Source organism: Amphibalanus amphitrite, unplaced genomic scaffold (genome assembly GCF_019059575.1).
Source record: "Amphibalanus amphitrite isolate SeventyFive unplaced genomic scaffold, NRLGWU_Aamphi_draft 000294F_arrow, whole genome shotgun sequence".
NCBI classification, from domain to species: Eukaryota; Metazoa; Arthropoda; class Thecostraca; order Balanomorpha; family Balanidae; genus Amphibalanus; species Amphibalanus amphitrite.
Genome location: NW_024881789.1, coordinates 584390 through 611300, shown reverse-complemented (window position 1 = coordinate 611300; position 26911 = coordinate 584390). Strand labels below are relative to the sequence as shown.

At 55.6% G+C, this 26911-nt stretch overlaps 3 protein-coding genes across 3 annotated transcripts in view; 1 reads left to right on the top strand and 2 right to left on the bottom strand.

Annotated features, from left to right (window-relative positions):
- The window catches only part of LOC122387678 (protein sprouty-like), a 28013-nt gene extending 8023 nt beyond the window's left edge, over window positions 1-19990 (top strand). Inside the window, exon 2 of the mRNA XM_043378081.1 lies at window positions 18388-19990. Coding sequence (XP_043234016.1) covers window positions 18410-19285 — 876 coding nt within the window. The 5' untranslated portion in view covers window positions 18388-18409 and the 3' untranslated portion in view covers window positions 19286-19990. The remainder of the gene's footprint in view (window positions 1-18387) is intronic.
- LOC122387685 lies at window positions 907-15981 on the bottom strand. Its single transcript, XM_043378091.1, has 3 exons — window positions 13089-15981; window positions 6901-7087; window positions 907-931 (listed from the first exon to the last, which is right to left on the bottom strand). The coding sequence occupies exons 1-3, from the start codon at window positions 15979-15981 to the stop codon at window positions 907-909; spliced, it is 3105 nt and encodes a 1034-aa protein (XP_043234026.1).
- On the bottom strand, window positions 16100-16871 carry LOC122387679. Its single transcript, XM_043378083.1, has 2 exons — window positions 16200-16871; window positions 16100-16127 (listed from the first exon to the last, which is right to left on the bottom strand). Exons 1-2 carry the CDS (start codon window positions 16869-16871, stop codon window positions 16113-16115), a joined length of 687 nt encoding a protein of 228 aa, XP_043234018.1. The 3' UTR covers window positions 16100-16112.
- Window positions 19991-26911: the final 6921 nt, after the last annotated feature.

The window sequence follows — 26911 nt, the reverse complement described above, 5'->3', positions numbered from 1 at the left end:
CTCGGTATAATTTTTTTCGTTTAAAAGGAAATCTGTCGATACGATTCGGGCAGTTCGTTTTATGAAGCCAATGTAACGCCACGCCCAGCTGTTCTATAGTCAGCTGTTCAGATACCGCAGTTGTAACAAGTAGACGAAAGAGCAGAGCGTGTGAGATGACTGATAGGTGTCAGCTACATACATCCGTAAATGGCGCTTTCCAGTACTATTTACCGGTGGATTCTCCCAAGTCGCTGGATTCCTGTTCATTGTCAGATCGGTCAATGGATACACTCCTTTTACGTTTCACGAGTTTTGAGGTACGCTGACTGTTCGTGTGCCTCGGCACTGATATGCACAGTTAGCGTGCTACGAGCACGGGTTTGTCCTAAGGAGTGTGGGCGTCAGGACCAGCCTCTACCACTGCTACTGTCCCGCTCTGCACGTAACTGCTGCCGATCTGCCCTGCATGAGTCTGTTCTACTGCCGTCCCTCCGTGGTGAGGTGACATCTTCCGTTGCATCCGAGCACATGCTATTGCGCTGATTTACGACTTTAAAATGGACAAGTTCAAAAGTTCTGAATATGGTTTTCGTTCAATAGCATCCCAATGTATTCCACTACAACTTGATTATGGTTCATTTTCATAGTGATATTTAACTATAAGCTATTCGTTCTCAGAGACCGTGTTTTCTCTCAGCCGGTAAACAGCGCGCCTTCACTGGAAAGCTACGACTGAATGGCCGTCATCATAAACAATTGGAACCGCGGTGTATTTTTAGTGCTGGAAAACTCATTGCATTGCTTGTCCTGGTAAAAATCACCGCCAAACCGTTATTTCACGAACGGGATAATTATAGCCGTCTAGTGGGTAGTGTTAGTGGCACACCCGGTCATTGTGTGGCGGCTCTGGCTGCCGGAAGGTGCTCACTGCTGGCGGCAGTCGATGCACCTGTGGCGCCGCCCGGCCCCGTTAGAAGGGGGTCCAGTCACGGGGGGCGACCGGTCGCCGGAAGCGGAGGGGCGGGCGAGCAGGGGGAGGGGTGCTTGACTCGTTTGGTGCTGGGCTCAATCATAGACCTCGCTCTGTATGGCTCAACCCACCAGCGTTGCTACCAGGGCTGGAGAACAGGTCGGTAGGGGTCGGAGCTGTAGTGCTGACATCGGGACAGCGCCCCCCCCCCCCCCCCCTACCCACGTGCTCAACCCCACCTGGATGCTACCCGGATCGGTCGGTCGGGGGAGGGGGCGTAACCAGGTAACGGACCACTGCCGCTGCCGAACCGGTCGCTCGCGCTACCCGTCAGAGCCGGAAGGACACGGTGGGGTCAGTGCCGATGGTCAAACGTCGTGGTTGCCATGGTGACGCGTCTGGAATTTCCGGTCGCCGCCGTGCAGCGTTTCTGTGAACGCCGGCTGGTGTTGGTTTGGGAGCGAGTGCTAAAAACGAGCAGACCGGGGTCCGGGTGCATATGGTAGGGCCGATGCCAAATACGATAAAAAGGTTCAACGGGTAAAGGTTGTAGCGATCTTTTCACATTTGGGTACATCAGATTCGATGAATATCCTTTTTTCAATGCACTTATAGCGATAGGTATTTAGGTCATGGGCGTTGAGCATCCCGTTATACCGAGGTAAGTCTGAAGAGTTGGGAGGAGCAAACGTTACAGTGCATGCAGCATTACCTATACCTATCGATGTATCGTCATTCGTGCTATTTCAGAAACAGTCTTTAGATTTCATTCTTCCCACGTTTGATGTGTGAGATATTTACCTACCTACCGTGTTTGTCGGGGATGCCATTGCCAATCTGTTTTTTTTTTATATTGTCTCAAATTCAGGGGATGGGGACAAAACGTCTATTTGTTAACAATTTGGAGGTTAGCTACTCTTGAATGAATGGACTTAAGCTCAGTCATTCAGTTTGTGAAGGAATGTCACGATGCTGTCAGGCTACAATTAATGCACCTCGCGAATTTGACACTTTTTAACCACGCCGTCTTTTTTAACAGTCCCTGTCGTGCATGCGAGAAAAAAAGTTCATTGTCGCTAATATGCTTTGTTTCGGCAAGGACTGCCTGGTTCCGTGGAGCGAGGGTGAGGAAACGTCAACGCCGAACAGGTGCCTCCTACTCTGCACTGCATTGTGCACCAAGTAATCTAATGGCAGAACGTGGCAAACGGCTTAAACTTGTAATGGTCACTACATAAATCGCTGTCATCATTCTTTCCTATTCCGATTTCATGAGCCTCTGCAGTAACTAAGCTCAGGACCCGGGCGTCTTTATCCTCCTGTCAGTATCGGCAGGTGCCAGCTCACCCTTTCGGCTGTGATCCTGAACGTCACGCCTGGCGGCACCCCGACCGTGAGAAAATCACTGTCGGCACTGAGCGTGTCCGGCGCGCGGCGCACACCCATTTCCGCTTCCTTCGGGCCGCCGGAGCGGAGCAGGGGAGGGGGAGACGGGCCGCGCGGACCCCTCACGGGCGCAGTGAGCGGCCGCGCGACGGCAGACGGTCGCTTCCGCCGGCACAGGGAGGGGAGGGGAGGGGCGGCAGGGTTCTGTCAACTGTCAAGGTGACGGCCGCGGGAGACAGATGTCGACAGTGACGGACTGTCAAATCTGTCACGCTCGCCGGCCGATGGGTCTGTCCCCCCCCCCCCTTCGACAGCAGACGGCTGGGGACGCGGGCTGGACGAAGCGATGTCAAAACGCTACAGCCTAATTAGACGGTATGGGTCGCCTGGGCGATCACTCGTCGGCAGCCGCCGAACTTGTTTGGACTGAGCGTGCCTGGGGCGGCGATAACTCGTCCGCGGCCGGCAGACGCGCCGCCCGGGCGACGCCGAAGTGCGACTGCCGAGATGGCGCCGCTAATTAGGACGAGGGAGGACTGTCCTGGCCTGTAACCGCTCGTTGAGGCCTGGTACAGACTGTCTGCTTAGTTGAAAAGGTATATCGGCAATGAAACAATTGCTATCGATTGGGAAGATGATTTTTATTCAAGTTTTAATTAGATGATCGTTTCGATTTCACTTCCGGATAATTACCTATCCAACTCTTGCCGACTATCTCTGTTCTTTGAATCAGATATGGGAGAACCACCCTGTCGACCGGGCGACCGGTCAGCCGGGCCGGGTCGGCGCGTCGTCCTCGACCGGTCACCGGAAGTGTGTGCTGTGTCGGCCGGCGGCCGGCGCCGACTGACGCCGAGCAGACGGGCCGGCGGCCGGCCAACTCAAACAAACACAGCCGCCGCTCTGTTTACGGTCGACCCGTCCCCGCCCCGCCTCCCCTCCCCGCGGCCCCTGCCGGCCGCTCTGAGCGGAACACCTGACCTCGGCCGGGTCACCGGTCAGGTCAGGTCACTGACCGGGTGTCATTGGTGGTGTCCCTATACTCGGCTGGGTCTGACAGTGCCACACCACGTCTTCTGACCAGGTGGTGTCGTTCCGCCGGCCACCGCCCCGGAGCTGATAACTGGGACAGCAATATCGGCTGTGTCATCTCGGAATGTTGGCTCGAGCCTTGCTGACCTGGTGTCGCCTGAGGGTACACCCTGAGGTCGACGGCCGTCCAGTCGGACGGGGTGTAAACACCCCGCGGTCGTGGCCCCCGCTGCTGTCCCTGCAGCGGTCCTGGTCCGGGGAGCCTCTGCCCTCGGGTCAACGGACGCGTGTGAGGGGAAGTGGGGTTAAATGGCTGACCTCTGAACAGGGAGCACTGGCTATAGGCGTTAGCTGAACAAAAGAAATTGATGCTTTTACCAATTCTGGTCATACAAGCGCACCAAAGCGTTGTGGCTGACAATTTTTGGGACCTCATACATAAGGTTTCCATATAGTGTTACAAAATTCCTCCCTTTAACACACTCATTTTTTATGCGACGATGACTTGCGAAACTCATAATCACCGAATTTCAGACGTAGTAAAGCCTGGGAGAAACATGCCTTCATGGTTGTCGGAAGCCAGCTGTGGACAAGAACGGCCTGTAGTTGGCACCTGCTGCCCCCAGCCGGCTCGTTTTTGGCCCCGGCCAATGAATGGCGGGCGCGCCGGGTGCTACTGGGAATATTCGCACGGCGGTACGCATATGTCCGACGATCCTGCGCCGGGGTCGTGCCCCGGGCGTGACCGGCGCCACCTCTGGTCCGGCCGACCGGAAACTGGGGTCAGACACCGACCTGACCCCGACGGCCCGTGTGCGACACCGGCCGGTGACCCCCGCGCAGACAGAGGCACCGGCGGCGGTGCGCTCGACACGTCAAACATGTCCGCTCTGGTATTAGCTGTCAGAAAATAAGGACTGGCTGTCTGTGTCTCGTCAAATGAATGAAAAGTGATTCACTGCGTTGCACCAGCACAATGTCCAATCATTCGGACACTCTTGAATCTTTGATATTTTCAACTAATGGCGATTTCTTGCGTTGATAGTTGATCGACACGTCAAATCATTTAGCGGCAAACGCCCATCTGCGAGAGCCCGGGCGAATCCATACCGGCTGGTTATAGCATCAAACCCGGCGGGACTGAGCACCGCCGCTCTGAAGGCCACTGTTCGTGGGCGCGGAAAGCGACCATCCGTCCCGATACGCGACCTTCCTCTGTCGCGGCGCATATTGTCAGTGCACGCCAATGTGTGTCTGTGTGTGCGCTCCACGTGAGAGAGCGGGAGAGTGGTGAGGTGAGCGGTGAGAAGCTCGAGGGCGGGCGGTGAGAAGGCTGTGTGGGAGGTGTGAATTCCGAGGCTGTGAATTCCTCTGTCTCTCCAGTGAGTGAGGACGCTGTGTTGACCAGGCGACGCTCCCTTCAGGCGCCCCTCGCCGTCACCGCCTGAAGGAAAGGTCTGACATGGTACCGGCTCTCGGTGACGGACGGCTCTGTTGAACGGTGCTAAAATTGGCCGCGCTGATGGCAAACTTCTGTGAAACGTTATATAACTTCTAAAACTGGTCATGGCCGCGTGGGTAGTGCAGCATAAATTAGCAACGTACCCCAACTTAGTAGGTATATGTGTCGTGTCTGCCTATATTTCCGTCTCGTCTAAAACAAGCGACGCTGATTACTAATTCTGTCCTTCCTTACTAATTCTATTTTCTTAATTCCAGGGAACTTGCTTAGAATAGTCGGTCCATTGCTCAGGGGCTCACATCGGTTAAAATATTACCGCTGTAGCCGAATTTGTGCAGCACATAGTTATTCGTATTTGTCGGTAATTGGAATTGCGTGCTTCTTCATGTTCCACATGGAATGTCGCTTGCGCCGCTCTGGAAAGTGTCATCACCTCTTTATTCTGGTGGAGTTACTTTCCTTCACTTTCGAAGAAACTGCCCCATCAAAGAAACACTCGCTCATCTTGCCCCTTTGAAGCGAGATATCTTATCTGAGGGATTGCGTCTCGCCTGCTGTTGGGCCGCGCCCCACGAGGGTGTCTCCTGCCCTCTCTAAGGAGACGCCCCACCTCAGGGTGTTTCCCGTATAGTGTCCGGCGCGGTAGCCAGCCTCCGCCCAGACCAACGGCTTTAGGCGCGGCGGCGGCAGCAGCAGCGCTCCACCCCACCGAGTGGACCTTCGGGCGGACGCTGGCTCATAAGGTGGCCGGTTCATCTTGTAGTATGTATTGCAGCTAGCTTTGTACCGACACCTGGCCCGTTCCAACCTTTGAGAGGGGGCGGTCAGCTGGTTATCGTTCAGGTAAACGGAGTCAGTCACTGACTGTAGATAGTTACAAACCGCTGACTGAGCTATGGCCGGTGTCAGCGCTGGTTGCCCACAGCTGGCCGCTCAATGATCGATTGAAATCGCTGACCACAGACCGCACTGTTCGCTGGCCAGTGAGACCATAGACTCCTCTAACCATTGATCTCATTGATCATTGACTGTTGGTCATTGACTTTGCTCAGTATTAGTCATTGACTTCACTGACAGATAGATAGCCGTTGATCACTGAACATTGGTCGTGGTGGCTATCCCGAAACAAAAGGTTCAGCAGCGGACCAAATCAGCCACGAATGACAGGATCAGCAGTAGCAGTGTGATATCAGCGCCGCATCCACTACCTGTCAGGAACTCAGCCCGACTGTTCGATTCCCCTCTCGCCTCTGGCCTTTGTCCAAATCAAATCTAACCAAAAGACTGTGGATTTGGCTCCTCACGTCTTATTGCCACGATAAGTCAATCAAACAGACAAACAAAACTGTGCAATGCAATGACTTGATATTACAACGTGACTCGAATGCAACATGAGCGCAGTCGCTACCCGTAAATTGCCTCCTTGAAACCACGGTGAGGCCATGGGTACGAGTTAATTGCCGCAAACATGTAAATTAAATTCCGGTAGCCAAAAGAGGATCATGTTAGAGGTAGGACTGCAGTCCCACCTCTTAAGATTTTGGCTGTTCGGCGCAATTTAGTTGGTGGGCTTCAAACAGGACAGCAGTCCCATTCTCAACAGCGTGCAACAAATTACGCCGAACACGTCACCACGGAGCGAGCTGACAAAGCCGGCACATCAGTCCGACTCCGAGAGCCACACCACATGGACAACGCTCCGGTTCCGCCCGAATCTCCTGCGAGAGTGCGCTGCCGCCGCGGCACCGGCCCCACATCACCGCCAGTCACGTGATCCACGGGTCACCAATCAGCGACTGCGCCGCGCGGCGCGGCCGAGCGCCCGCCGGGTAGACTGCGCCGCAGCGCTGCTCGCTGCAGCAGCGGCGGCCAGCCGGACGGCCCGGCGGCCGTAAAGATGTAACAAATACTAACATTTCTCCCCACCAAAATGTGGGAACTCTAAAGTTAACACATTTTCAACAAAAACGCGCACACATTTACATGCAGGCACACTTCACTTCACTGGCCGCACGCGAACTTGGTTGCGGCTGTCATTGCGGGCCTCGTCAGTCCTCCCGCAGCTGACCATGGGCTCCTGTACCGGAGACCAGCGTCGTCGGCTACGTCCTCTTTTTCCTCCTCTTCCACAGGCGTGGGAATGCTGAGAAGTGAGGCGGTGCTGCCGGATGTGCAGGCGTCCTCCAGCTCCGGCTCCACCTCGGTCTTGGGTCGTCGCTCCTCCAGCGGCTCCGAAGACGTCTCTTCGGAGACGGCTGCCGACAGTCTCCCAGCATCGGCGTTGACGGGCACCGCCGGGGCCGCCGGGGCGCTACAGCACTCCGGCTCCGGTCCATCCCGCTCACAGCAGATGTGTCTATCTCCCCATGGGGAGACGAGGAGGGCTCTAGACCCTGACTCCGGGCCACAGCCCAGGAGTTGTGTTCGCCCGGCGACAGCCTGGCTCCGCCCTCTCCATTTTGCTCTGGGTCATCATTTAACCCCTTGACAGAGAGAGTCATCTCCCCGTCTTTGTTTGTCAATGTTTTATGTTGTTCACCACACAGGTGAGTCTTTTCGGCATTCAGCAGCTCTGAAATCTGCGAGGTTCGTGACCTTGCGGAATCATGGTCGAATGAGGAGCGATCATGCGAGTCCAATGTCACAGACATCTCTGCACTGGAGCAGCCCACTGGCTCGCTCCAATGTGGTTGAGGCAGCATGCCTTCCGTTCCCATGGCCGCATTCTGGCCAAACCTCATCTCATCCAGGCGCCACACCTGTCTCAGCTGACGGCAGTGGGAAGCCTGGTGACGAGGCTGAGTCTGTGAACAGTCACCATTATACCCATGGAGCACGTAACCAAAGATGGTCTCTATGGCCCGCATCCCCTCTCCAAATTCGATTTGCTCCCACAACACGACATGATATAGATAATCTATGCCGATCAGGAGGTCCACCTCCCCACCGTCAAAATCGTCGGCCATCAAATCCGGCAGTCCGGAAGGCCCAGTGGGTGGTGAGGTTGCCGGGAGAGGCGAGCACAAGAACTCCGTGCTCCACATCTTTAACGTGATGGGCTCGCCACCGAACCGACTGCGGAGCGTCACTTGGACCTGCTCATAGGACCTGGCGTCTTCCTTCCTTTCCTGAAACCCGACACAGGCAAACGTGCCCGTATCTGTAACCGGGAGCTCCAGCTCCTTTGCCAAAGAGGTCCTGATATAGGAGGCGTCCGAGCCTCCATCAATGAGGAGACGTGCCTTCTTCTTGCCTCCGGGTCCCTCAACATCGACCAATGCCGTTTGGAAAAAGGTTTCCTTTCCAGACATGCTTGTGGCATTGTAGCGATGGGTATCCTGATGGACAGCATCTCGAGTGTCAGCATCAGACTGGGTGCGCCGAGCTGTGGTCTGAGAAGGGGAGAAGGATGGAGCTTCGGGTGACAACCCGGGTCTCTCATCACTGTTTCTCTGTGGTGCAGCACTCGCGTAGTGAAGCAATGAGTGATGCCGTTTACCACAGATGGGGCACGAGTTGCCACGACAGGCTGCAGCCAGATGTCCCGACCGAAGACACTGATAGCAGGAATTTAGAGCTCTAGCGCTCTTCCATCGGGCCTCAACCGAGAGCTGCTGAAACTTCGTGCATTGATCCAATCTATGGGAGCCAGGTCTGCAGCATCCGCACACCGGCGCGCTGGGTCTGTTCCCGGTGCGGGCCATGCGTTGGGTGTGCAAGCTGCTGATGGCAGGTGGTGCCGAGATCGGAACTTCAGAGGAGACAGTCGATACTGTGTTCCCTCTGGCAGACTCCCGGACTCGCATCTCATGCTGCAGGAACTCCAAAAACTCGGAAAAGTCGCTGCTCTCTCGTCTGGCCCACTCAAGACGCCAGCTTTCTGGGATTTTTTCCTTAACGACCGGCAGCATCAGGCTAGAGAAACTGTCGGAACTGACACCCAGAGTGCTCAGAGCGCGAGTATGTGCCATCAAATGATCTATGAGAGACCTCATCGCCTTCAGGTCATTTTGGGGGACCGACGGCATGCTCAACATGTCTCTCATTAAGGTCTCTCGGACCAGGTCATCACGCTTGAAGCGCTCTTTGAGAGCTGAGACAGCTTCAGCGTACCCGCCACCTGAGACGGGTATGCCCTCAACGCATCTCAGAGCCACTCCAGCCAAGTGCGATTTAAGCACCACAAATCTCTGGATATCCGCGAAGCCAGGATTGTTGTGGACCGAGATTTCAAATAGTTCCCAGAACTCAGACCATTTCATGATGTCCCCGTGAAAAGTAGGAATTTTCACGGAGATGGAAGACTTAAAATCAGCGTTTCCCGACACAGTCGGTGGCTCAGCCCTTTCCTTGGCTTCCTCAGCCCTTTCAAGGCGGGTGAGGAGGCGAGAGCCAAGAAACACCTCATCCTCCATGGTCTGCATGTGACCAGAATCATCTACCTGCCCTAGCTTGTCGAGCTCAGCCTGTGTGCTGTGCAGCTCGCTCTGCAACTTCTGAACATGGTGGAGCTTGAGGGCAAGTAGGTCTGGGTCCAAGTTTTTACGATCACCTTCTCGGTAAATTCGAAGCTCATTGCACAGTTTCGTGGCCTTTGAACGAAGTTTTGTTCTCGTACTCAAAAGTTCATCCATGATAAGACAGGCTTCAAAATTCAACTTAAATTCAAGTACCAAGTGGACTGTATGTTAAACAAATTATAGCAAAACCATCTAACCGGACATCAATCCGATCGAGCGGAAAAACCTCAATTTCACGAGAGGAGAATTACAGCAAAGTAGGAATCGAAAGTCAGTCCAATCGCCAAGACGGTAGTCCCAACGAAGGCCAGCCCAATCGCCAGGACAGAAGTCCCAACAAAGCCAGTCCAATCGCCAAGACGGAAGTCCCAACGAAAGAAAAGACGATCCGGCCCGGAGGACTTATGTCAGGAACTCAGCCCGACTGTTCGATTCCCCTCTCGCCTCTGGCCTTTGTCCAAATCAAATCTAACCAAAAGACTGTGGATTTGGCTCCTCACGTCTTATTGCCACGATAAGTCAATCAAACAGACAAACAAAACTGTGCAATGCAATGACTTGATATTACAACGTGACTCGAATGCAACATGAGCGCAGTCGCTACCCGTAAATTGCCTCCTTGAAACCACGGTGAGGCCATGGGTACGAGTTAATTGCCGCAAACATGTAAATTAAATTCCGGTAGCCAAAAGAGGATCATGTTAGAGGTAGGACTGCAGTCCCACCTCTTAAGATTTTGGCTGTTCGGCGCAATTTAGTTGGTGGGCTTCAAACAGGACAGCAGTCCCATTCTCAACAGCGTGCAACAAATTACGCCGAACACGTCACCACGGAGCGAGCTGACAAAGCCGGCACATCAGTCCGACTCCGAGAGCCACACCACATGGACAACGCTCCGGTTCCGCCCGAATCTCCTGCGAGAGTGCGCTGCCGCCGCGGCACCGGCCCCACATCACCGCCAGTCACGTGATCCACGGGTCACCAATCAGCGACTGCGCCGCGCGGCGCGGCCGAGCGCCCGCCGGGTAGACTGCGCCGCAGCGCTGCTCGCTGCAGCAGCGGCGGCCAGCCGGACGGCCCGGCGGCCGTAAAGATGTAACAAATACTAACACTACCTCTAGCCATTCTCTGAGTACACTATCAGTGTATTTATGAATAGAATGAAGTTCTGCACACTCCCGGGGGTAGGCGAGCATGCAGGCTGATTCCATGACACGATCACATCGGATCTGCTCGTTTTAATTGGACGGATTGCCTTAGGGCTGTCATCTCACGTTAGCAATAAGGCTGGCATGCAATGGCTTTACCTCACGCTATTGCTGTATTTGAACTTGTTTATATAATGTCAGGACAGGTAACTGAAAATGGTACTCCAGGAGCTTATCATGTATCCAAATCACAATTGCAGAGATGTCAGTGTCACACGCAAAAGAAGGTCGGTCATTGTGGTATAGCGACTGGCGATGGTTCGCCTGAGGTTCGTTCTTACCTTGAAAAGACTCGGCTTTGACGGACGGCGCCGCGACCGGTCCTAAATTTGAGTCCATAACCGGTTACCACGTGTATACGTTTTGGTTTTTTGGTGGTTGCTGATTCTGATTTAGTTCGTGGTAATCTGGGCCATCCACTGAAGGTCGTACAAGTTCTTATAATGTACTCGTAGAGCTTGTGTACTGTGTTTTATTGGACTCGGGAACTTAAGAAATACCACTTACGTTAGAAAGATTGAAGAAAGACATGTGCAGTGGAAGATGCATTCGTAAGATCGTTTGATTTCCTTTGTAGATTAGGTATCTGAGCATTTTTTACTCGTTCAACATCGTTTGATCAGTTTCATCAAAAGATCCTTTCAAGTTTCAGTTGTAGTATTCTGTCTTAGCATTCTTTCAGAAAGCTCAGCACTGTAATGCTTGCGGTTATGCTACTATGCTAATAAGGGTTGGTAAAATTTAAGAGTTCCATTGTATGGTGTTAGCTGTTACATGCCTTATGTTTTATCATTATCACTGACTTACACGACGCCGTCTCATCAAATTATCACCAAGGACTGCATGTTCTGGCAGACACAAGTGGTGAGGAGCGACTATTTTCAGTAATACTTACTGCCATTCAGCCATTCCCTACTCCATATGAGCCTGGTCATATGGGCCCAGTGCAACACATTCAACTGGACCCATGCCCACAGTCTGACCAGTGGCCACATTGGCCCTCACAGTCGGCTGTATGTGGGTCTATTCCCACAGTCTCGCCCATATGGGTTCATAACATGGCCGTAAGGGCTCATACAACCCGGCTTTACGGACCCACATTCACTAACTCAGCCACTCAGCGGGCCCACAGCCGGCCGGCCCGTTCGGGTACGACGCATGCCCGGCTGCGCTGGCAACGATGGGGGGGGGGGGGGGCAGGGTAAAGTGGGCGGCCCTGACGGCTTATTGTGGTGCTGCCAGGCTCGTGTGGCCAATGGCATTGTCATTGGCGGGCCGGCCGGACGCGGCGTCGGCTGGCGGCGCGGCCGGCTGTCCTGTGACCTCTGACGGGTGTCAGATGACCCCTGTGACCTCTGGCAGGTGTCAGATGACCCCTGTCAACACTCAACAGTGTCCCTAGTCCGTCAATATCTGACGACCAGCGGCAGGATCTCGTAGGTGCCTTACATTACGAACTGCGCTCTCCGGATCATGAGGACCGCCGACTTTCGGGCTCGCCCGTCTTCCGTACCATCGTCTGTGCGGGATGATTGCATTAGGAACTGCCGTCTCCGGACCATCGGACCGCTGGCTCCCGGACCGCCATCTCGGGCGCCGGGTGACCGGGTCCGCCCCGGTCCCCGTGGCGGTGATTAGGGTCCGCTGACGGCCGGCCGACTGTCAGTACCGCTCCACTTCCTGTTGTTGTGGTCGACCCCTGACCCCCGACTGACCCCTGACCCGGTGTCAGCTACCGGCCGCTCAGATATGGGATACTCGCGGTGGGTGCGAGCGAACCGAGCCGCACAGCTACCGCGGTCAATTGCTGAAACTATTAGACCGAGGTGTTGAGTGGTCAGGATTAGAGTTGCAAAGTTTCCCTACCGCACTACCGGCATGCCGGTAAATTTTCACTACCGCAGGTTTTTTCGTGGTATCTGGCATGTCTTGCCGGTAGCATGCCGGTATTTTTGATTTTGCACAAAAATAGAAAATATCAGCATATGGTTTAAACTTTGGGCACTAAGAGGCTATCAAATTATAATAACAGCAATATTAGCCACTGCAAAATACATTTTGTGGTAGAAGTTACATTGCTAAGGGTAGGGATAACACATGGATGGACCTCAGCGATTCACAGGTTTCGTTATAATTAGGATTGTCAAGAATCTACTGTAGTAATGCAAAAAGTCCAGTACACTCAGATGCCTCTATTCACACCCGTACCCGCTCGTGTCCCGGAGCGCACTGCCCGGCTTCACCACATTAGCCTAGATCATACCTCTGTACACGTCATATCACGTCATATCACGTCATTCTGAACCCTAGACAAAGGCTGATCAATTTCTCCCTCCGCCGACTCACCGTCGCCATAAGACCCTGGCTCGCAATACGACGCGCACCATCATCGCTCGAACCACGCAATGACTAAGACACAGACTACACCTCACCCTGATCCTCAAGATCATCACTTCCGCTGCTGCTGTTTAACGCATCAATCGGCACCACGTGGCCGAAGAAGTCAGGCGGCCGCCGATTACGCTGACCTCGGCGCACCACCCTTTCGCCGCTGTCGCTCTCAGACCGGCCGCATTCACCACCCGCATCATCAGCCTCCTCCACCGGGCGCCCCGGCGCGCCATCGCCCTCATAACCGAATGTCATGACGATCGGGGACCCGGCACGGTCCTCCTCCGCTTCCTGTGGGCCCCCGCTGCCCCGGTCGGGGGTCCGAGGGCCTGCTGCTGGTCCCCCGGTGTCACCGCAGTGGCGGAGGTCTCTGATGTGCCAAGGCACGCCGCCCACTTCAACCACCTGCGGCGACACCACGCCAGACACCGTTCCTCGAACCGACCGCTCGGTGCAGCGGGTGCCCGGCCGCCTCACCCACACGGCGTCCCCCACCTGGAAGTCGCCCTCCCGCCGGGCTGGCGGCCGTCCTATCACGGCCTCCTCGGACGCTCCGGCGGTAGCTCTTTGTCTCACGGCGTCCCTCACAGGGTAGCGGTAGATGCCGTTGGCGGGCGCCTCAGCCGCCGTCCCGCCGTCACGGGGCGTGATATTGTACAGGTGCACGGCCTCTCCGATGCCACACTTCTTCCGCGCCGCGATCACTTTGACACTGCGGTGGTTCCGCTCCACGATGGAGTTCCCGCTGGGGCGATGCACTGCGCGGAAACGCAGCAGCACTCCCCAGCGGGCAGCGAAAGCGGCGAACTGACGACTGCGGAAAGCGGTGTCGTTGTCCGCCAGAAGCTCAGCCGGTGCGCCTCGCTCCGCGAACACTTGTTCGAGTTCACTCGTGACTGTCGCCGCGTCCGACCGCCGCAGCAGCCTCCACACACAAAACCGTGACGGGCCACAGTCTATCACCGACAAGTAGGACTGACCACCGTAGTGCGTGACATCGATGGCCAGCCGGTCCCACGTCCCCTCCACAGCCAGCGACCCGTGCCTCCAGGTCACCGGCGCCGGGTCAACCGCGCGGCAGACGTCACAGGCCGTCACCACTTCCCTGACCACTTTCCGGGAAATCGACGATGACACATCCCGACGCGCGAAATACAGCGTTCGTCGGACACCCGGGTGACCCGCCCTGACATGTACGTCAGTGACGGCCTGTCGGAAGTCCACGGTAACGGCGCCGCCGCCGTCTCCCACTTCCGATCCAACCACTGCCGCTGCTGCCACTGGCTGTCCATCGCTCGGCCGCTGGTCCGCTGGCTGCGAGTCCTGACGCAACCACAGGGACGGCACTCGGGTCAGCGTGTCCGAACGGTTCTGAGACGAGCGGACTAGAGACACGGTGAGAGAAATGCCCAGCTCTGCGACCAGCTGCCTGATGACGTCGACCCGCCGGCGGATAAGCATCTCTCCATGTGCCTTGGTTCGCAGTCTCGCGCGCCCGCTCAGAGCGTCGCTGACCCACCGGTGAACAGTGGCGGAGTCCGTCTTCAGCTCGATGGTCTTCATGTCCCACGCCAGGGCCAGGTTGATGCCCCGCACGGCGGCGTCGAGCTCCGCCATGTTGATGTGGGTGGCCTCGTCCCGGCGGAGCCAGCACGCGTCCTCGATGACGTCACCTCCCTCGCTCTCCAGCACGACGCCGGCGGCTATCGAGCTGGCGTCCGTCCACAGTACGGCGCGGTGCCCAGTCACGCACCACTGCCCACGGGCCGGGTCCTCGCTCGCCAGTCGCTCAGCCACGTGCTTCAGCTGTTCCCGCAGGGCCGCGTCGTGTGTGACGTCATCCCACCCGCGTGTGAGAGAGTTGACACGACGCTTCAGCCACGCTGTCGCTGGTCTCAGCCAACCGCAGACCGGCAGGTGCGCCACGATACGACCACACCATGAAAACACGGAGCGCCGCGTCATTGCCGCGGGCGGTGAGCCGACTGGGTTGTCACGCCTCCAGGCCAGCCCACCCCCGACTGGCTCCACACGCAGTCCCAGCAGCCGCGCTCCGTCCGCAGCCCGCTCCGGCGGCTTACACTGGAGCCCATAGCTCGCGAAGTGGGCGATCACGCGCTCCGCGCTCACCACGTCCTCATTGACGCACAGATCGTCGACGTACGGTATGACGGCGCCCTGCATCACTGGGTCCTGTTGCAGCACCGTCCGCACCACCGCCTTCATGATGAGAGGCGCGACGTTGAGCCCGAATCCGACACGGGTAAGAGCGTACCTTTGGCCATCAATCACGACTGTCTGAAACGGCCACAGCCGACGATCGGTCCTGAGCTGCAAGTACGCCCTCTTCAGGTCGACGACGGCGACGTTGGCCCCGTGCCGCCGCCATTTCCTCAGCGTGTCGGCACATACGTCAGCGTCGGCCGTGTGTGCCTCCACATGGCTGTTGAGCTCGCGGCAGTCTAAGACTGGTCGTACTTTAGTCTTGTTCTGCTGTTCAACAGCCATGAGAGGGATCAGCCCGCGCGGCGGCCCGTCCACCGTCTCGTCGTACGGCTCCAGCCAGCCGTTGTCGATCCATGTACGGAGTTCAGCATCAAACTCCTGCCGTGCCTCGGCCGGCACGCCGTACTGGGGGACACCGTTCCTCAGGCACCCTGGCTCCGCCCCGTTCCGCCACTTCCACGCCACCGTCCAGTGTTGACTTTTCGCGTCATAAGTGACCGTGAAGTCTCGCTCTTCCACGGTCAACGCCGGGGGCGTCACGGCGCTGCATCGCGGCGGCACCCCTCCCGGGCCCGGCACGGCCACGTCGGGCCTCTCGCTGGCACCGAACACCACATCGTCCGCCGCCCGCACTGTCACCCCGCCCAGCGCCGCGATGCCGGTCATCCCCACCAGCATATCCACGCCCAGTGGTTTGTCCGGCACTACCACGGCGCTGAGCGTCACCGCGGGCCCGCCGCTCTTCAGCTGAACCGCCACCTCCGTTACTCCGCTGCTTGGCAGCCGGGACCCGTTGACGGCCATTACAGTCACGCCGCACCGTCTCCAGCTCGCGCAGCACGACTCGTGGATGATGGTGCAGCTGCAGCCCGAGTCGATAACAGCCACTCTGCGCTGCCCATTCACCAGCAGCTGCACCGTCGGTAGCGCGCCTCTTACTCTTGGGCTGCCCGAGAGGAGGTTGGCGCAGACACCGCCTCTCCTGACGCGTTTCCCGGCATCCGTTCCGGGCAGCGTGCCGCGGCGTGTCCTGGCTGCTCGCACCGGAAACAGATGATGTCCGCTCTCCTCTCCGCCCGGCAGTCACGAGCGAAGTGACCGGCTCGACCGCAGCGGTAACACCGTGATGACGCCGGCGTGTGGCGGGAACGGGCCGGCGCAGCGGCGGCAGCGGCTGCAGCGACGGCATTCTCTGCCATCAGCGCCCGAGCCCGCTCCACCAGCTCGGCCAGCGTCAGGCTCTCCATGCGGCAGCCGGCCCTCAAGGTATGCCTCGCCGCATCCGGGAGACCGGCCACGAAGCCGCACATCAGCGCCGTGTCGCCGAGCCCGCCGAACAGGGAGGCCAGCCGCCGCAGGTCTGCCAGGTAGACGTCGACGCTCTCGCCGACACGAAGTCTTCTCGCCGTGAACTCCTCGTACGCCTGGAACTTATCCACAGCGAACGCCCGCAGCAGGGCAGCTTTGACGGCAGAGTACTGCAGCTTCTCCTCGGGCTTCAGCTGCTGGTAGACGCTGAAGGCTCCGCCGGTCAACCGCAGGGGGACGACGGTTTGAATGTCGGACACTCCGCGCAGCTGACAGACGAGCTCCGTCTTATCCAGCCACTCTTCCACAGAGGCGTTACCGCCATCGAACTCGGGGATTAGCCGCATGTCCAGCGCCGAACTTGCCACAGCGCTTTCCTGTGACATGGTTGCCGAAATAGCTTGTAGTAATGCAAAAAGTCCAGTACACTCAGATGCCTCTATTCACACCCGTACCCGCTCGTGTCCCGGAGCGCACTGCCCGGCTTCACCACATTAGCCTAGATCATACCTCTGTACACGTCATATCACGTCATATCACGTCATTCTGAACCCTAGACAAAGGCTGATCAATTTCTCCCTCCGCCGACTCACCGTCGCCATAAGACCCTGGCTCGCAATACGACGCGCACCATCATCGCTCGAACCACGCAATGACTAAGACACAGACTACATCTACTGTGGTCAATAAATGGAAGAATACTTATTCATGCTGCAAAAGCTCGATCAATCAGTATTGGATGTCCTGCCTTTGGTTACATAAGAGGCGAGATTTGGTGACGATTGTCCAATGGGACCTGAATTGTCGATGAAGCGCGTGTTGTTTTGACAGACTAAATGTCCCTATTGACCTCATCCAAACAGGACAAGTTTATCCTCTCAACCATCACTCAAAAAACATACTGATTTTAAATCTTCAAAGCGTTTCATTTCAGAGAACTGTGACGGTACCTAATACTCTCCAGGTCCCTGGGCACCATCCTGCCGCGTTGCCCGCGGGCCCTGTCGCCCCTGGTCGCCGCACATGTTTGTTTGTTTGATGTGCGTCGGATCAAACGGTGCGACGGCCCCACCCGACTGTCTGTTTGCTGCCACGGCGGCGGCGAGCGTTCATCTTGGCCCTGGCACCGTTCGACCCGAACCGACACGGAGCGAGGTCCGAGCTAGCCGGCCCGAACCGACCACTGCACTGTGGCCGCAGTCCGCACCCAGGCTGCAAAACACAGCGAGTGGCTCGGCCGGCCGCGGGGCCGTCTGGTCGCGGAAATCACCCAGACGCCGGCTTGTGGTCTGATCCGGGATATGTGCGCCGTGTAGCTGCTATTTTGGTCCGCGTCCCGAGTAAATCCCTAATCCCCCGAGTGGCTCGTGCATGCCGAGTGTTATCCGCTCCCCATTCAGAGCGGTGTTTTGCCGGCCGGCCGGCCGGGCAGGCCTGTTCAGTGTGCGCCCGTCGTCCTGTTTTGACGCCCTCCGCGGCCGCTGCACCGCCCACCGGAAACAGTGACAGGGACCGGTTTTGTGCGCGCCTATCCGTCTGTCTGTCTGTCTGTGTGTGTCACTGTTTGTCCCGTTTCCGCTCGCGTGTCAGTGTGCGTGCTGTGCTGCTCGTTGCCAGGCACTCGGGTTGATGTAGCGATAGGGCCCCAGACGAGACCCGGAAGATTTGTTTGGACGCCTGGAAATGTTTGCAGGGATCACGTTTTCGAAATGTTGGCCGAACGCAAACTGAACTATCCAGTTTCCGTTGTATATTTGTAATGTATGACCTTTCAATCAAAGATTTGGCCGTAGCGGCGGAGGAACGGCGCAGTATCGGGAGGACGGCGACCAGCCGGCGTCGTGCTCCGTTACCACCCGGCAGACACCGTCACTGACGACTGCCTGTCTCTCTGTGTTTCAGTCGGTGAGGGCGATGTGACTCCATGGCGCTCCATGGCCGCACAGTGGACCCGTCCTCGGCGCCGCCGGCCGTCCACAGGCGCGCTCAGTCGGCGTCGCCGCCGACACCGGCCGTCTCCCTCGACCGGCCGCGGCCCGGCGCCGAGCGAGCTGCCAACCTCTACTCTCTGGCGCCGTGCGTCGTCCAACGACGCGACCACGAGGCGACTCCAGCGCGCGGCCGACCGGGAGCGTCCCAGCGCAGCCAGCATGGACAGAGGGGTGTGTCAGGCAGGGCGGACAGCGCGGAAAAGGCGTCGGCCGCCAAGGCCCGTCTGCGAGAGCCCGGCGCGGAGAAAAGGCCGGTTCGCGAGCAGCCCGGGCCGTTGAAGAAGCCCAGCCGCGCGGAGTCCAGTGCGGGTGGTGATTCTGGCTCGGAGCCGACCGAGGACTCGATCGTGTGTGTCGTGTGCGGCCGCTGTCGGTGTGAGGCGTGTCGTACGCCTCGTCCGCTGCCGCAGCGGCTCCTCTGCGGACGCACCTGTCTCCTCTCTGCCGACACGTGCGTCGACTTCGCCTCGTGCATGTGCTGTGTGAAGGCGGCCGCGTACCACTGCGCGGCGTCCGACAGTGGCTCGGCGGCCGCCGACCGGCCGTGCTCGTGCACGCCGAGCGGCGCCGGCTGCTGTCTGCGCTGGACCACGCTGCTGCTGCTGACCGCGCTGGTGCCATGTCTGGCCTGTTATTGGCCGCTGCGAGCCGCCGCCCGGCTGGCGCAGGCCTGCTATGGCCGCGGTGACGGCTGCACGTGTCCACGGCCGCCGGAGCCCGGTCCGCCGGCCGGCCCGGTGCCGCGCCGCGCCGACCGACCTGCCGTGGCCGACCCGCCGCGGCTCTGCGCGCGACGCGACAGTGGTTAGGAGGGTGACAGGGCACCGGTCTGAACAGTGCTACTGCGCGACAGCCGAGCGCGCCGGCCGGCCCGGCCGAGTTGTTATTTATTTTGTAAGATCTGGAAGTCGTTTTCAGATAATTTATTGCCAAGGAGGCGCGTTGCGCACGCGTGCGTCGCTGCTAGTCACATTGGCGCCTGCATGGCACGGGTAGCGCGCGCCGCGCGGTCCGGGCTGCCCGGCGAGGCGGGAGGGCCGCGACAGGTCAGAAGAACCACGGTCGCCAGAGCCGGCCGAGGCGGGCCGAGCGGCGGCGCCGTGGCGCATTTATTTGCACGGGCTTGCATGAGAGGAGTCATGTCGTTTATTTTTATCAGCGTCTTGATTATCCACGATTCCAACTGGTCGTGCCTGCGGGCGGGAGGCTGGCCGCGGCGCCCCTCCCTGACCCCGTCACCCGGCACCTGCCTCCGCAGTGACCCCCGTGACCCCGGAGGCCGACTTCCGGCCGCTGCGGTTGGCGGAAGGGGGGCGGGCGGTGGGGAGGGGGAGGGCTGCGGTCGGACGGCCAGTGGCGCGCTGCGACGGGCAGTGGCGCCGCCTCGAGCTGCTATCTAGTCGTTGTGTTTCTGTTGAGCCGGTGAATTATGCTGTTACACAGAGCTGTTCGTTGTCAAATGAACCAGAATTCTATATAGAAGTGACATGTGATCAATACAGGACGATATTGACTGTCTTGTTTTGGTGGGAATGATCGGGATATGTTGAAGGTTGAATCGCATTCCAAGCGAAATCGTCAGTTTCACGTCGTATTCGAATGAACGTAAATATAGTAATCAATTCAATTAAAAACGCAAATGAATGAATGAATTTGTAACCTCTCCAAATCCCCAACGTTGTCCTGTTGCATCGGTCGTCCCTCCGCTAGCACAGGACCCGTCTATTTCAGTCGGTCCGTTCCGTCGCTCGCCGTCCCCGCGTGTTGTCCCCTTCTCGCCGGCCCCTCGCGAGCCGGCGGGGGCGGGGGAGCACTTGTCGCGCCCCGCTGCTTCTCGACAGGATGCGTCTCGTGAGAAAAGCGCTCGGCTCCTGGTCGAGGGGCAGGTGGCGCCACCGCCGCCCCCGCCCCCGCCCCCGCCCGGCGCCGGATGCCGCCGCGCGAACCGGACGCGCTCGTTTCCGGCCGAAAGCCGAGAGTCGTGAGAAACGCGGCGGCGCGTACGGCGGCCGGCGGCGCGCGCAAAAATAGACGGCGGCGGCGGACGGGATGAATGGACCGGCCGCCACGTGTAGGGTGTCACGTGCACCGCGTGCAGGACGTCACGTGCGCCCGGTGCTGGCCGCCGGCGACGGGGTCGGGTGTGGGCGTGGCTGCACCTGACACGGGATGCTGCTGAGGGCGACGGTCGGAATGGCGTGGTAAATGGCTGCAGGCAGCAGTCACGTATACGGTGGACTAAACGGACCTTCAAACGCGCGCAGCTGCGATGAGTTTCATACAATTATTGGTGTCGAGATGTGTGGCGCAGGTACGATGAATGCTCAAAAGCTCGCAAAATATTTGTTGTTCTTTTAGTTGCGAAGTATGCATTGCCTTCATCATCATAAAACGAGCAGCCGGCATTGCATTATGCAACTGCAAAAAAAGGCGTAAAATATGCAGGGTTGGTTTTCATAGGCTGTGTCGGCAGGCACGGCTAAAATTGCAAACAATTAACAAATTTGCAAATTGACTTTCAGGCCAATATCAGTTCAGGTTATCTCACGTGGCACGCCGCGGCCGGCAGAATACACCGTACAACGTATATTTCAGACCCAGTTTCTTTAAGACGGTCAATACGGTCTATACGGCAGTTTGTGTGCGCCAGTTTTACCACGACTATTGACCAAGACCATCCCAATGATCATCGACGCGACCTTATTGGATAAAAGTGAATGCTTAAAAGCGAGCTTGTGCACTGCCCGACTGGTATCATCGGCCAGATATAATCATTAGGAATTGTGATGATAGAAATAAGGACGAAATTAATTGACCGTAGCGATGTCTGAACCTTGTCGCCTTCTACCCTTCATCGTCTGAAGTCGCGACCCTTTTCAACCATTTTCTTTTGTTCGAAATATTCTCAGACAACTGCCGATAGACGGTGCAGTAAGTATAATTTTTCTCAGTTTTGTGCTGCCGCAAAACCACCGGTGTTCCTATTGCCCAGGCTTTCCAGATATGCCGGCTACCGCAAGAGTTGAATGGTACTCTTCAAAGTTTTGATGGGCGAGCATCCAGTTATTTTAAGCCGAATATAATACAGTTAGTTCTCTTTCACCGCTCTAAAAGTGACAAGATAATCGGGGTTCAAGCTCCTAAACATACACTTATGAAACACGAAAGCGGTGCTGCGGCTCGAGGTTTCATTGCACCCCTGGCGCCGGCCGAGTGGCCGTCCTTTGGACGGCTGGGGCCAGATAGGATCAGCGGCCGGTTATTTATTTCCATTGAGGCATTTGTTATGACAGAGCCTCGCCAATGCTATCCAATGACAGACGCCTGGCTGTGGCCGTGACGTCACTGGTGATGGCTATCGCCGGCTCGCCCATCGCCGCTGTATAGGCGGAGGTGGGCATCAAGGTAAATACGACCCAAAGGCAGCCCCCGTCAGACGACTCCACCCATCTTTACTCGACACTTATTCGATGGCGGCGAAAAATCCCAGAGGGAAAGCCCGCTGTCAAACAGCCGATCAAGAAAAGCTACTGCCTTCTCATCAGCCAGTGTGATCTGCGCCTTGTGCGCTGGGAAAGATATCATGCGCATTACGTGATTTACAGCCTGTTGCAAGGCTGGTTGAGTAGTGAAATGCAATTACATTATTATTTAGGTCATAGGTGCGGATGAGGGGACTCTGACAACCCTGATTTCCGTTTTCACGGCGTCAGGTTCGGCCAGCCCTCATTTAATCATGATTTCAGTCTGTAACGGAGACGCAAGATACCCTTTGCCTGTACCTTATGGATAAGCAAATCTCTTGTTGGTCATGCAAGTTAGTTAACAGCCCTTGGGAACTTCATATGACTTCATCGGGATGTCAGTCACAATAAGTTGATGAAAAATTCCCCGAATCATCAATAAGGCCGTCATGATGCATCATTTGAATGCACAAAATAAATTATAAAGTGAATGAATTTCATGGCTATTATCTGTTCTCAGAAGATGTTAGATGTTAAGTGGTATTATAATGTTTAACATGATCCTGTCATGACCACATTCAGTGCTACATGTAATAAAAATGTGTCTTTTGGAAAATGCTCAAAATCTTGTCCAATACCTACTTGCATCGTCAGACTTTCGCAGGGGCGCGGGAACTAGTTACGTTCAGATTGGGGGCACACCATAATAGAGATCAACCTCGGGTGCCCCCAAATCTAGTTTTCTCACCGGTTTTAGGCCACTTATTTTTCATCCCTTGGCTTTTTCAACAAAAAAGAAAACATTTGCAAAAAAAGTGTGATATTCCGTCTCAACTGCTATGGGGGCATCGCCCCCACGGCCCCAGAGTTGGGGGGCAAGCTGCCCCCACTGCCCCCCCCCCCCCCGGCTCCCGCGCCTATGGACTTTCGTCACGAACCCAGGAACTACAGTTTGTCAAATTTCTTCATTGCTTAGCGCTCACTGCATAATAAAAAAAAATCAACCCAAATGCGCCACTCTCGTTCAAAGTCAAGATAGCAACTTTATGTAGTTGCAGGATATATCGATCAGGAGCATCCAGTATTCGTTCATCACCGACTTCATTAGTTGACGACATGCATCGAATTACGAATTATGGATAATTGGCATAAAAATAAACGTTTACCTCATCATAACGCCCCCACACTTCGGTCATCACTCTGTGAAGCTGCTAATGCAAACCGTACCCGTCGTCAAAGATGCCATCGCTGTTATTTATTCCCGATGTGAATTTCCGATCGATCTTTCAATCATAGGCGCAAAGTCCATCAATGAGGTAAAACACAGAAATCCAGACAGCGTGCACCCACATTAGTAGATTCTTTTGTCACTGCATTACGTGTGGGTGAAGAATGTCTGGCCAGGAATTTCCTGAGGTGCAGATTTTTCTGACAGTATCACTTGTAAAAGCTACGATTGACGAGTGGTTTTGGAGGACGAGGTCAGGTAATTTACGGAGCATGACATCATCCTGTCTGGGCATCATCCAAACGCTTTAAACATAACTTTATTGAAACATTCAGACACAATTTAGTGTTAGGGCTGGGGCGAGCAGTTGAATCGGATAACAGTCACTATATAACACCCGTCAACAACAGCTTTTGTCAGCACTCAGCTACAGGATACGAGTACTGCATACCCAATAGTTGGCGGGTAGGTATGTCCCGGTAGGTATGTCCCCGTCTGATCCGAAAGTCTGTCCCTTCTTATCAGACAGGACATTCCCACGCCCCAATTTCATTGGTGTGTCTGCCTCAGTCTGTTACATACGTCCGTCTCATTCTGCCACACGTCTTTCCAAACCTAAAAGCACCTGTCTGGGTAAAGGCGGTATGGGCACAATGTGCACCAGTCTGACCTGCCCTGCAGAGAGTGAAGTAGGTATATGCCTCAGTCTAGCAGTGCGCCAAAGGTCGTCAGAGACCCATGCAGACCTGTCTGAGCAGCCGTGTCCTTCGTACTCGTACGGCCACATTCCTTCTCGTAAGTCGTACTAATTCGAGCGACACAGAAAAATACCATATCCCATCTAGTTACTAAGCCGAATAATCTGATTTTTGGACTACCATTTCAGGCGGGCGCCAAGCACGAATAGTTTTCGGTCTACCAATTTCAATGCCTAAACTCATTGGCTACTTCAACTGATGTTATGCAGGCGGATTAAAAGCAACTTTTTAATTGCTTTCAAGTAGCTAACACTAATATTTGTTATTGCTCATTACGGTTGGGAAAATACGTGTACGAAATGCACTCGTAAGTTTTTATCATTCATCTTATAAGCACCACAACTGTCAGCTTAGGTATTGTTATCTCGGCACTGTAAAAAAGCTGTGTTGTGGAGTCAAGTGGCTTAGGTATAACTCGTCTCAGATATGACGTAAATACATCACAATGTCAATCTAATAAATTACATCCATTATCACTGTTGCTGTCTACCTATTCCTTATTACAAATAATTTATTTATTATTGTGTGTGTTTATTTATTACAAATAATGCATTTTAGGGTGGATTCAATCAATCCTAAAGGAAGACAAAGGAAGACTGCAGAGAGGGCATCGGCACTAAATATCTATAGAAGCGACTGAGATTTCCCAACGCACTCACCCACCCCCTGTCTGCTTCCACTAGATACCTCAGTGGACAATAAAGGCAGAAACAGACGATTTAGATGACGAAACATCCATTTTCCATCAGATGTAGGCATCAATGAGCAATATAAGTTCACTTCTACATATGCCACATTCATTCACTGTACCTATCTCCGAACAAGCAAAGAGCAAAGAGCAACTTGCTTACCATGTCAATGGTCAAACTCACTGACTGAATTATAGTCCAGCTTTGCGATATGCATGATATGCATCAGCTTTTTCACGAGCTCGTGCGTGAACATTTGAAATGTCTTTGCTCCATAATAAAATTTGAAATAATGAGTGTGACAATCATTACGCTAGACAAAAAAAAAAACGAAACAAAATGATGGCGAACGACTATGAATCTAACCTAACCACCTCAATGACACTCTGCTGCTCTGCTGCGACACGCAGTCCACCCACACAGCTGATCTGAGCCAATCGAACAGAGCGCCGAGCCGAACGGCCGCCGGAAATGGGCGCAATGGGCAGTGTGGCGCACCGGAAGTGCTACTTCCGGCGGCGGCCTTAGTGTGTCGGCAGCGGAGAGCCGCACTGGAGCGGCGCAACGAGAAACGGAGGGATGGGAGGACGGACGAGAGAGAGGGAGAGAGAGAGAGAGAGAGAGAGAGAGAGAGAGAGAGAGAGAGAGAGAGAGAGAGAGAGTGAGAGCAGGGTAGAGGGGCGAGTGAGCGGACGAGGGAGAGACGAAAGAAGATAGAGGAGAGTGCAGGGCAGACGAGAGGAGGAAATAAAGGCTAGCGAGCGGACACGAAATGAGGAAGAGTGGGCAGATGAGTGGACAGAGAGGCTAGTGGACGGAGGACGAGACAACAGAAGGGTAGGACGAACTAGAGGACGAAAGGCCACATAGGGACGGACATCTCGGCCCGTCTGTGATGCTCACAAGGAGCAGGCGAGCCGGTCATCTTGGCAATGCTCGCATCCAGACACCCGGCCAGCCGAGCGGACGCGTTCTGCGAACCGGTCGTGGCGGGGGTGTTGATTTGTAGCGCTTAGCGGGTCGTCTCGGCGTGCCGCGGGTGATGCAATGTGGCGTGTCGACGGCGCAGTGCCGGATGGAACGCCGATCTCGGCTGGATTCTAGGCGGATATTGCAGCCAGGGGGCTGGGGTGCTGTCATCTTTTTTTTGTACCGTCATCTTATCAGAGCACTGCCATTTTAGAGTGGTCACTACATGGATAAAACAAGTGACGGATAAACGAATGAATAGTTGTTGGGTTTTAGCCTGCCGGTACAGTTCGAGAGTCGGCGTGGTATGTAAGCGAATTAGCGTTCAGTTTGCATCCAGTCCAAATGAGACTGCTTGTCCTGGCCCTCGCAAATATTCGCTAGCTACGGCAGATGACATCCTAAACACCGGATTCTTGCGGGCAGACGTCGGGCAACAGCGCAGAACCGTCTCAAGTACGGCAGATACTAGCAGTTAGCACCCTTCCTGCTAGTGCTATCGAGTGTAATACAGCTCCACATGCTGCAACTGTTCTGTTCCAACCAGTTGAGCCGTGCATTACGAGCTGTAGCTCCCTCTCCCCCACACTATCCCTGCCAACCGATCTGCGCAGCACAATGCACATCGCACATTCCCTGCCGCCGACGGGCGTTCAGGGTTCGGGTCTGGCCGGGTGCCGCGTGCCAACGCCGCTTATCGTCGCCATCATTAATTGCCTAATGGAGAATATGTGTTCAGAACACACAGATCACCGGAGAAATGCGTGTTATCCGCTGTACATTGTCCCGAATGTATATACAGAAACATGGCAGCAGGCTGATTATATGAGCGGCTAGCATCTGAGCAAATATGGAAGGCATATCTCCGGCATGCGGAAGACGTATGATTTATCTCCATTCTCCACGGGCCCTTCCATGACGATATATTTGTCGCCTCTGATTGCACCAATCAAAAACGTAGTGTCCGAGCAATAGCACGCCTATTTAATAATGTTTGATACATAAAACATTTAGTCATGCTGAGTCGTTGTTTATTTCATCATACAAACCATATCATTTTCTCAGCATTTGTCTACGCAGTAACCTCGTTTACAGACAGAAAGCCTTTCGACGCGCACAACATTTGTCGTTTTCCCCGAGAAAACGTGCACAGAGAAAACTCCGGTGGTTGGAATGAATAACTATAAATATCCACTCTAACCGAGGGGCCACCGGTCTGTCATTTTTATGGCGCTAATCGTGCCTCGTCACCCATCCGTCGTACGTCACTTCATCAGCTTATACTGGCGGTGGCCAGTGCCGCGACCGGCCCAGCGCGTCATACTGC

Bases quoted from the DNA above. Each gene is read 5' to 3' on its own strand.
- LOC122387685 (XM_043378091.1), bottom strand. From the start codon at position 15,981: ATGGCCGTCAACGGGTCCCGGCTGCCAAGCAGCGGAGTAACGGAGGTG. The intron at 7,088-13,088 runs GTCAGCGTAATC...GACTGTCGGCAG, and splicing joins CGAAAGGGTGGTGCGCCGAG to CCGTCTCCGAAGAGACGTCT. The intron at 932-6,900 runs GTCAGCTGCGGG...GCGGCGCCACAG, and splicing joins CTCCGGTACAGGAGCCCATG to GTGCATCGACTGCCGCCAGC.
- LOC122387679 (XM_043378083.1), bottom strand. From the start codon at position 16,871: ATGTCACAGGAAAGCGCTGTGGCAAGTTCGGCGCTGGACATGCGGCTA.